At 34.3% G+C, this 12,232-nt stretch overlaps 1 protein-coding gene across 1 annotated transcript in view; it reads left to right on the top strand.

The window, feature by feature from the left end:
- The window catches only part of LOC145691553 (phospholipid-transporting ATPase ABCA3-like), an 86,599-nt gene that overhangs the window by 20,889 nt on the left and 53,478 nt on the right, over nt 1–12,232 (top strand). Inside the window, exon 3 of the mRNA XM_081766961.1 lies at nt 11,473–11,742. Coding sequence (XP_081623087.1) covers nt 11,473–11,742 — 270 coding nt within the window. The remainder of the gene's footprint in view (nt 1–11,472; nt 11,743–12,232) is intronic.

Here is a 12,232-nt window from a genome sequence, read left to right as displayed (position 1 = left end):
CTACATTTCACTTTTTTTATCTATTTCACTGTGATGTGATAAGCTGGGGAGTTAAGAAGTACCCTAACCTATAGCTTTCTATACCATTGTACTTCCTTTTTCAAAATTGCGCAAATACCAGTTTCACAGCGATACAGAAAATAAAGTAACCGTGGTCAAGTTAAACATTAACAATTCCGTAATAAAAATCAGTATTAACATCAAAACATGAAAAATGTGTACAAATATCTTTCTGTGCAAGAACTACGCTGCAATGTAGACAAAAGTTTCAAGTGATCCCTTGTACAGGATTATGTTTATTTTATTTTGAGCGTCTTTGCTTGGCTTGCATTTTGTAGGTTACATCTGGAGCATCCCTTGCAATTGTCCAACGATAGTCGGCCAATATGTCAGAACTCCACTTTCCCTCATATCTCTTCTCCATGGCTACAATATCTTGATGGAAACCCTCACCATGTTCGTCACTTACTGCTCCACAATCTTCGGGAAAGAAGTCTAGATGTGAATGAAGAAATTGGAGTTTCAGAGACATATTGCAACCAATATTTTCGTAGAACAATAACAATTTTGCTACCAGTTGTTTGTAATTTGTTGCTCGTTGTCTTCCCAAGAACTGTGAACAAACACTCTTCAAGCTTTCCCACGCAGCTTTCCCCTCACCTTGGAGAATTTCGTCGAACTTGTGATCTTTGAATAGTTGCCAAATCTGTGGCCCTCTTTAACTTTAGCATCATTTAATAGAGGGAATTGTCCTCTTAGGTACTTATAAGCCTCATGCTCTTGGTTCATGCTCTTAACAAAACTTTTCATAAGACCTAACTTGATATGTAGAGGGGGAAGCAAAATTCGGTTACGATCTACCAGCGGTTCATGCAGCACATCTTTCACTCCCGGCTGAATAGTTTCTCTGGTACTCCAGTCACTTTACGGTAATGAGATCCACGATATCTACTGTCCCATTCACATATAAAGCAACAATACTTTGTATACCCTAACTGCATACCTAGCAATAGTGCTATTACTTTAAGGTTACCACAAATGAGCCACTGAAAATCGTAATATTTAATGGCATGAAGTAAACCTTTCAAGTTTTCATAAGATTCCTTCATATGAACTGCGTAACCTACAGGAATTGAAGGACGTTCATTTCCAATATGTAAAAGCACTGCCTTTAAACTCACCTTGGACGAATCTATAAAGAGCCTCCACTCCGTAGGTTCGTAATTAATGTTAAGTGCCCTCATGAGACCATTTACATCTATACATGCCACAAGTGTGTCTTCCATAGTAAACAATGAAGTGAACATCTTCTCCCTATTCCGATACACTGAAATATTTACTTTTTCCTGCAATAAATTCCATTGCCTTAAGCGTGACACTAAAATTTCGGCTTTGCTTTTCGAGAGGTCCAAGTCTCTGATTAGATCACTTAGTTCCTCTTGAATAAGTCTATGTGGTTCACATTGAGGTTCTTCTACAACAACGTAGGGTCCTTCGAAGTACTTTATTCAGGAGCTTCAACTTCTTGATCACCATCAGAAAAAAGATCGTATTCTTTAGATGTGTCAGGAACAGGTAGTCCTTCTCCATGTGGAACAGGGCGCATTGCAGAAGAAATGTTAGGTTAGATCAAGGCCCGCTTCTTCTTCGCAAAAATTCCCTTCTTGACGGAAGGAACCATACAAAAATAAGTCTCTGATGTGGTCGCTTAACTCCCTCCAAATCATGGGCACTGCAAAAGGCATTAAGCGCCCCTTCCCATTAATCCAATTTCTGAGATTGCTGGCACAAGTGTTACTCACAATGTGGGGTGCCCAAGATTTATCTTGGTCTCCAATTTTACAACCAAAGTAATATTGATAGGCTTTTCTTATTAGTGGTGTTATAGTCTGCTTTTGTGAGGAAAATGTCACTTTTCCACACACGTAGCAGAAGCTATCCGCACTGTTTACACAATTTCGCGGCATTTTTGTTTATTGAAATCCTCAAAATGTCACTTGAAATAGTTCCGGCAACTATTTCAAAATATACATTCGAAATACCAGTATTTTTGCGTACTTGTAGTTGTATTTTTATGCCCTGCACTACACAAACGTCACACCAAAAACGGTGATAACTGTACTAAACCTGTCTTTTCTGACAATAGCAGAACACTACTGAGATAAGGAACACAATGAAACCAAGCGTTCATATAGTTTCTCCAGTGTTGTCGGATCAGTGTAACATTTTACCCCAAACGAACCGAATATATTTATTTTTAAAACGTTATTATTAGACATGCCTGTAAAACGAAAAGTAGAGCTAATATTCGAAAATAACTTTCAAATTCGTGATCAGCACTACAAAATCAATAAGAATTAGCTGATTTTGTTCAATTTACATTTTCGCTGTTGAACAGTGTTACACACCATATTTAGAAGTCCCATTATATAGAGTTAAATGAATGATATTGCCAGTGTGTTGTACCCAGAAGATATTAGCTTTTTGTTGTGTTTCTCCAAAGCTTTTAACATGGTAACATCTTCCTCTTTGTACCAATGCGATTTCTATCTTCAATTTTGCTCCTTGAAACAATTTCACTCAGTAAACAAGTCTGAAGAAGGAGACACAGTGACATTGTTACTAATCAAAGCTACAGAATGATACATAACAGTGCCAGTTCTAGAGTACAAAATAAATAAATAAATAAATCGACGACAGCTCGTTTGCTCTTGGTTTATTACTAGTTTGTTTCAAAGCATTTTTGCGTTCACCCTATAAGCCGAGAAGCACTTTTCGGAATTATTCACTGTTTAAGAATAGTTTCATCTATTCTGTTAACATACCAACATTACTGAAAACGAAAGTGATAGAAAGAAATTATTCGGGTTACAACTTTAATTCTAACAAAGCGAAAAAGGACTATTACATTTTATTCCGTTCACTTGATTTGTTGTTTTAACAAAATCTTTCATCCTCTCCTAAATGAATTCCTGACTAACCCTATCAAAGGCTACCCTATTTGGTCCAATAAACGAGAAGAGAAATAAAATGCTAGTGTTTTACATTGAACATGTTGTAGTGTATCATCACACACAAAAAAGAAAAAAAAGTTCCCATATATCGTAACTTCAACGTTTTCATTAATAATTGATTTTCCTTGAGACATTAATGCTTCTTTGCGCTTTTCATAACAAGACAGTGTTGTAAGGAATAACTATTTATGACTGGAGAAAAATAAAGTAAATTAGGATAATTTGAAGCAGAAAACTTTTGTTATGATGAAATCTTGTTCGGGCAAATATTTACGCGGAGATTCTTCCAGGGAAATTTTGAGACAAAATGACTCAATACAGTTCACAGGTCTTTAGGAACACTTACAAAGATGTGAAGTCGAAACGACAGAAAACTACGTATTTTAGCGGTTATCATACAATTCACACATCATGCACGGTTTCAATATGCAAAATCAATCAATGTATTCAGCCAATGTCAATGAAGCAGAAAATGGCTATTTAAAACACTAAAGTGTCAAGCTGCTCATGGAGGTTTCTAGCAATATTACAAATCATTCTTGCACAAGTTGCATTCGTGGTCAAGCGAGTTTGATAATGATTTTGAAGTTCTAGAAATAACGAGCGGCAGCTTGAGCCTTAATTCTTTCTCAATATGCAGAAACTTTCTAATTAAAATATAAAGCTCTCTTTTGAAGTTCTTGAAAACAAATAATCAAATGAAATGTCACGTTTCGAAACTCAGTCATATTTGCTATCAAAATACATCATTTATATATGAAGATGTTAAAATGAAGAACGTTCAGAGTGTTATAATGAGAACAGGTTTCTACGTTATATACTAACCTGAAACCACACACGTTAAAATGAAAAGTAGTCATGCCCCTTGATGAATAACCCTAGTATCTGTATCGCACAATGACTATATACATACATTCATACACAAGTATACAAACACACACACACACACACACAAACACACTCATATATACTTGTGTTTTTCATTTAAAAGTTACTGCAGTTCATAATCTAAACTTTTAAGCGATTTGGACAATCATTGAAGTAATGCATAATGCTTAAAATTGAATAAATTCGCAATTCCAATAGCATGTAACATCTTTCTAATTTATTTACAACAAATGATCACTTTCTTTATGCTTTGTAGCGTGAGTATTTTCTGATATGTGAGACACAATTACGTGTCTATAAAATGAATTTAGTTAGAAAATCGATATATTTAAAAATTGATACGATTGCTATAAGAAGTAGTTTACGAAAATGAAGTGTATAATAATGATTGTATTTAAAATATTTTTTGCGTAAAGGTCTAAGAATCGCCCCCCCCCCCACTCAATACTTTTGTAACAGTTGGCAGTCCAAACTGTTAATCCCATCATTGTACTTATTTCGCTTCAATCTTCATGGAACTTAGTATAAAATTAGGAAATATTCATTAACCCCGTCAGTGATAAGGAGTCAGATTTAACATATTTACTACAGTTTGACCTCGCTTTCCGGTGGAACAGATTTCAACGCATTACGAGGGTTTGGAACACTCCTTTTAATAGAAATACAACTCTCAGAAACACTAATGTTTAGGGACGTTAACTTATAAAGCAACTATTATCTTAACCAAGAGACTAGCACCTTGACTTGGAATTGATCTTCTCAATTTCGATTCTCGACTTCCTTGTTGAAACTGTTAACTTTTGTAACACGCAATATTTTAATTAAACACACGTAATCTATCTCGAAGCATTAATATTTGTTTCAATAATTTAATTTCTAATAACATGTCCTCATGTTAAATCTTGAGCGATAAAACCTGTTTTGGGGTAAGAATTTCAATATCATTACATGGTAATTACAATCTACAATACAGTTTGTAATAAATACATTGGTTTGAACTGTTTTAATATCCTGTTAATGTAACATTTGCTTTAAAAAAACCTTGATAATATGGAAGGAAGGCAAAGGTGAATTGCCAATCTTTTTTAATTCAAAAGGAAATTGCCGATCAGCTCAGGTGATAGATTAATTTAAATATATAAAAGCAGTAAACTGTCTTGGAGCCTTTTACATTTAAGTGCTTGGCACATTAAATGGTAACTCCAAAAAATGCTCTACTACATTTTATAAGTGCATTTTAGAGGAGTATTCCACCAGTATTGCACATACTAAAATTAAAATAGCGCTGCCATACTAAAGTTTATCACCTTTAAAAGCGAATCCCCTAGTGATGAAACATATAGCAGCATGGCTGCTACTTTTTGGTTTGAAAATTAGTCCTTGAACTGTAAGTTAGTTTGAATCTGCCATGTGGAGAGGATGTGATTTATATGAAATGAACTTTTTACGATCTTAAGTATGGTTTAAGACAAGAACAACGCCATGACAATTTTAAAAAATTCTTGAGAACCCTACTACTTTACGTGCTAATACTTTGTAGATTTATTTGCGGATTTCAAAGGCGGCCGGGGAAACCTAAAAAGGTGAGTCACTTTGTAGTGCACTGAAACTCTTTGTTCGAAAGTGAACAGAGAACGGAACGGGGTTAAAATTTTGTGGAATGTTTCTTTCTCTAAGAACTGCCACGTAAGAACTATATAGTTCGATGATAGACGTTCAGTAAGATTAAAGAGCTATCATCGAACGTAACATATTACCTTCCCAGTTACCTTAAAGCTTGGAGATCTGTCCATCCAAAGTATCCACTCTCTCATCTTTGTCCTCATCACGAAAATATACAGCCACAGACACCAGATAAAATATTTTAGAAGAAAGTTTTAATCTGTATTCGACTGCACCCGGCTTATTTTCCAGATTTATCCTAAGGACCCTGCATTCAAAGAATTGTTAGAATTGTTAGACACAAATAATAATTGAATTTGTGATATTACAAAAATCAAATTTTTATAAATACTTAACTCATGATTTTTAATAGTGCAAAATTTAATGTTTCTGAGCAAAGCAAAGCAAAGCAAGATTCCAAGAGCATATCTTAGGTTTCCAAAAAAATACGTTAAAACATTCAAACTTTCGCATGCAACTGCTGGATAGTCATTTGGTATTATAGTCACAATAACCTAAATTAACCAATAAATTGAGTAACTGAAAGAAAATTGGAAATAGTTTCTCTCTGACCGCTTTCATTGGGAAGTGGCCACATGACGGTGACTCCTAAATTGATAAATAAACTCGAATCACTTTTATTAGATAATCAAGGTCACTGAATTTATATCTGAAATCAGTTAATACCTGTCTTCACCATGTGGAAGACATAGTCGGATCGACAGCAAACCTTGGCAGCATGCCGTCAAAAATTTGGCGCGCCGATTGCGGCTAACGCGGTTGTACCCTTATGACAGTACACCAATGCCGCTTTTTGCCGATATGGTAGTAGGAAGGTGGCATCCGCTATTTCAACTCGTTTAGACCACTAGTGCACTTGAAATCATCAGTACGGTTATTAACCAGAAACATGGACTCTTTGCTGACTTCTTGAATACTCTCAGTTTTACCTACAAGGTGTTGCATTGGTATTTATTCACTGAAAGTTCTAAACGAATACATGGTTAAAAACAAAATAACTACGACAGTAGCGTGTTACTTGAGAATTTATTTTTTATTCATTCTCTAGCGGAAGGTTAGCTAACTTGCGGAAGTTTCGTCCTCTATTCGGAGTGTGAGGTGCAGATACATTGGGAGAAATGTTATCGGAGATGGTCAATAGGAAGTGTGGATAAGAGTAAAGAATCATTTACGTTATTTCTACATTATAATGACAGTATATGTTTTTATGACATTGTATTGTATTCAATTGCAAAGGACATAATGAATTTTGTTCATAATGATGAGGACGGAAAAAAGATAATAATAACGGTTAAATGCATATCACTGGACAAATCAAGGAAATGTTAGACGAATGCTGATTATCTTCTTGTCCCGGATTTGCTCTGGACAGTAATGTGGACATGTGGATCTCTGTTAGCACAATAGTTTACGGTACAGGGTATGTAGGTGACGTATGAAGTGAAACACCAAACGTTTTTGATGGTATACCCGTTTAAGAGGTCTTGCCCTTTGTTCGGGATCACCAAACATATGGTCTTTCAAGCATATCAGAAGTAACTAGTAAATATCAGTGAGATTTTTAATTGGATTTTATTGTTTGCAATTAGATAAGCTCTACGCAGTACGCAAAGTACCATTATGCTAAGTATCAGTTTAAAATTTTTGCTAAGTAACGAACAACGTAATATGTACTGCTGTAATCGGAACGGAGGTAGTTCTGTAAGCAAATGCAAACAATGCAAAGTTTTTCATTACTATTTAATACATCTATGGTTTTCTGATATATATAAACTAAAATCCGTTCCTGATCCAAAATCCGTTAGAAAATCTTGCCTACTAGCAGTTTCAGCACTTATAACTAAGGTGAGCACAATATCAAAAGAAACAATGTGATTTTCACCCACTTGGCGAGGAGAACTATATTTGGTTTGTTACTTCACTATATTTCTTCTCTCGTTCTCGTTATCGCCACTCTTTAACTCTGGTTTCCTACGTTTCTTTATTATTCTGGCTAGAATAAAAGAGACAGGGATATTGAGAAACGAAGGAAATGGTGGAATGAAGAAACTGGGGGGAAACCGAGAAACCCTGACAAAATGCTCTTATCTTTGGTCGGAGAATATTGCCCCCTATCAGTCGTTTGAGAAGAGTAATCTTTATAACAAGAAGTATCATCGACCCATACCTAACAGTTTATTTGAACGTCGAGTACATATTCAAATAAGCATTTGGGTGCATGAGTTAGAAACAATGTGGCAGGAATTACACTATCGGATTGATGAGAGGAATTAAAGATGCACTCTTATTGATAATCTTTGACCTATGACATAATGCGTATGTATTACAAATTGGTTATTCTTTATCTAAGTTTCATGTTCTTAAAAATAACTAAACGTGAGTTATTAAAATTGTAAAAACGGAAATATTATTTACACTTGCCATGTCTATATAAATATAATCATGCATTGCATTACCACTGCCGTCCGTGCATGTAACTTGAGATCACATATTCTGCAAAGTCATCGCAAATCCATATTTTGACATAATCACTGAATGCATCTTCACCGAATACTTAAATGATCTTTTTTTCGTTCCCAGATAATTTCCAATTGTAGTTTATTCTTTGAGTAATGTTTGCGATTTACTGATTTCGGTCGCTTTAACATTTACTTTTTTTTTAATAATGATCTATTTGTATTTTCCTACACATTTCATTTTTAACTATATCCACTATTGGCAACAATATGTTTTCTCAGACTTTAACTTATCTTTTATGAAACATTTTACGTAAATAGCCATTATTATTTTGCCATCGCGTGTAGACCATTTTTACATCTTCCTTTCAATTCACTCATGATGTCCTTTGTAATCTAGTAGCAACACATACTCACCTCAGCATATTATGATTTGCTTGACTAATACCCATGAACAATAATGCACAATACTTGAATACCATGTTACTAATTATATTATACCCAGCTGTGATGATCCTTACAGCAATTCCAAAAGTTAGAGTTTGGAATAATAAACGTAATATAGAGACTAGAAATAATATACTTAATTATGATTCACTTTTTTAATGTCTACACCGAAAATGAAATCCATATTTCATAGCAGATTGAATTGAAGATTGAACTTTACAGCTTAATCTCGAGAAGAAAAGATATGAATATTCATCAATACAGCGAACTCATTTTACTGTCGTTAATTGCTAATCTTCAGCTATGATTCGAGAGAAAATAACGACATTCTTGAATCTAATGGAGACTGAGATTCAAAGAAATTTTTGGTTTCATAAATATGTGTTTCGAGAAAGAGTTACGTGACTGTGCTCTTCACCTCCCCCCATCTGTTAACTTCATTTATTGTCCTTTCCCTCAATTTAATGTAAGCAATAGTCAGTTTTATAATGGATATTTTTTCATCGCGTGTGCAGTTTAATGGTAGAATATTGTGGCTGGTATCATTTCCTTAGCTATAAGGTACAGAATGACAAAGGTGATGGTGGTGAATATGTGAGACCAGCGACTGGGAGGATGGAGAGGGTGGGGGGAAAGTGATGAGTCATTGCTCGCTTAACCCCTTATAACTTCGCTCCTGATCATTCGATTTTTATTTTCTTTTTAAAAAAGAAATGTCTAAGTACGTTCTACGCATTATGATATTAGCACATTTTACGTATATGTAGCCGTTTTGGTTAAAATTTCAAAAGAGGATATATTTCAAATTTATAAAATTACCATTTTTCTATTATTTATCTATGCCAAATAGATAAACATGATATACGATTAAACTTTTTTATTTTCAAAATCATTATTATATACGATTAAACTTTTTTATTTTCAAAATCATTATTATATAAAATGTTATCAAAATAACAGTGTACAAAATCTAATATTTCACTCAAGAGAAGCAATTAATAAATTTTAATGTTCATTACACCTATTCCTACTATTTATTATATTATGTGATCAATATTAATAATAATTCTGTAGATGTTCATAAGTATTTTAGAAATATGTTTTAATTATCACGGAATAACTAATCCAATCATGTGTTTCCTTACTATGTTCATTTACTTAGTACACTTCACAAACCAGAAGTTGTCCTTCTTACTTACATTGATTGTTCTTATATTTTAATATATACTGCACTACACTATGATCCCACATTCAGAACGTACTAAGAAGTAACAAGAAATGGTTAAAAGAGGGACGAAGGAAAAACTCAAACACTTCCTGATTCCCGTTTCTTCATGCCACAGGGATTTTACGCTATTCAACCGATCGGGAGTAGATTGAAAGACGGACGGACTGGTTCACGAAAGAATAGAATAAGAAGTCACATAACAAAGGCTTTCAATATGACATTGCTCAGTTTCTTCTTGTTTCACGAGAGTTTATCATTCTTCGCATTATTCTAAACACAGATTACCTGTCTGCGTATCCGCTTTGGGGTACTCATAACCATGATTCAAGTTCATCGCTGACAAAAGCTCTTTTGGTCCACAAGGAATATAACACATGATTGGCTCTTATTAACCTTTCCCATTAAGAGTCTAACACCTGTCAGTCACTGTATCTACTTCAGGATTTGTAATATATGCTTTACCCCATTACCCCAGGGCTCTCTGCGTCTGGCCATAGAAAGAGCACATTTTCAGATTTGACCGCCTACCTTGGTCGCAGCTGCTATCCATTTTTTTAAAATTCGTTTGATTCTCATTCTTATATCTAAAACTTTCTAAAAATGTTACTTCTCACTTTTATAAAAGCACTTAGACTTTCACAGATCTTGTAGAGGGTTAGTTACAATACTGGTTTTGTGCATAGTATTATGAGAAAATTAGTGTAACAGATAAGGAGTTTTACGCACTGTTTGAGCCCGTGTTTTTACAAATCAAACAAACAATTCCCGGAAGAGTTTCTTTTCTGAACTTTAGTTCAACACGTTAACTCAAATTGAACAAATGTACTCCATAAGCTACTTAAAACCCGTGCGGGCAAATTTGACCCCCCTGGTCCTTCGCGTAGCACACGGGAGCATGGCCTTTTTTAGGGCTAATGTGCTTCATGTACAAAGTACATTAAAAGTAACGAAATTTAGTGTTACTACTAGAAATAGCTTTTTTTCTGTGCACACTGAAGTGGAGGTAAACCTTATGTTTATTTGACGTTGTAGACACGTTATTCTCTATGAAACTCTCACTGCATTCCATTGTGCATTACTCCACGGTTTTTTCAATAAAGTACAAACATATTGACATTTCCAGCACATGTATCACTCGACATAGTGAAGAGTTTTAACTATTTCAAAAACGTCCAACCTCATCCTACCTCGTTTTATTACATAAATATTTCGGTGCATTCATTGAAATAAATCTTCAACACACAATGTATCATTCTTATTTTAATATCCAAATTACATCGTGTTCACCTTTTGCGTATCAAATAAATGCGTGTTTCAGTAACAATCACATCATCAGGATAAACTTAGCAAGGACTCGGAACGTATTCAGTGAGGAATTTATAATTGAGTTTTGGATTTTTCCAGAAGTACATATGATTAAGTAAATGAAATAATTCTAACTGTTGTTTTATGTGTAATTGTAAACTTACATATGCTGACAACAAAGAAAATAAAATATAGAGCGATATCAAATTCATTCATTTCGGAAATAATAGTAATAAATATCATTAACACACGACTCTATTAGACAAATAATACAGACACCACTTATTAGCTTCCAAATTGATTTTGTGTATCACTGTTTATTATATTGAACAGCAGTTCTCTCTATTTAAATGTTGAATGACGAGATTTTGAATTTGTGTCAATTCTTGCCTAAAAAGAATAACATATATTATTTTTTGATCGTTTTCAATGTATTCTAAAATTGTTTCAGATGACTTGTGTAGTGCCAGGAATAATTGTTACGAACCACCTCAGTCATCATTGCTATCAAGATTAAAAGTAGAAATAGGCATGTATTTTGCAGATATTTTTCTATACACAATACTTTTGCTTATTCTTGAGACGGAATTTTGTACGAAATGTTTGGAAGAGTGTAAAGAGAAAGCTTGCAAGAAAAAGATTCCCCTCTCTTTAGAAGAAGAAAGTATAGACAACGATGACATCCGTGAAGAAGTATTAAGAGTAGAAAGTCAAATTGCAGGTAAGAGAAATTATTTCAAATATAGTCATCTAACACAAACTATAATAGTAAAATATAGATTATTAGAAACAAGTAAAAGCTCTTAATGCTATTATTAGATTGAAACTTTGACAAGAACAGATACGTATCACAGCACCGTTGTCATTCCTTAAAACACCTGCCGCAACTAAAAGCTTCCGTCCTCCAGGGTTTTAAGCTAACGTCTTGGGATTAACTTCGATTTTTTGTGTTTGGATAACGTCTGTGAACTATGCATCTTTCTTCCTCATCTTTCTACGCCTCTTCTCTCCCACCTTACCCTCCAGCATGTCTCTATGATGTAGTTTCCGTTTAAGCAATGGTTTAACTAGCTTTCCTTCATCTTTTCACTGATTTTTAAGATTGTTCTTTCCCAGCATTTTTAAGATCCACTCATCAAGTTTTCACTCAACCCAAGTGATTTTATGAATTTTCCCCGATACTAAGGTTTCGAAAACTTTCAATCAGTATT

This window comes from Thermobia domestica, chromosome 8 (genome assembly GCF_964235325.1).
Source record: "Thermobia domestica chromosome 8, izTheDome1.hap1.1, whole genome shotgun sequence".
Classification (NCBI taxonomy): Eukaryota; Metazoa; Arthropoda; class Insecta; order Zygentoma; family Lepismatidae; genus Thermobia; species Thermobia domestica.
This window is presented reverse-complemented; position numbering and strand designations above follow the sequence as displayed.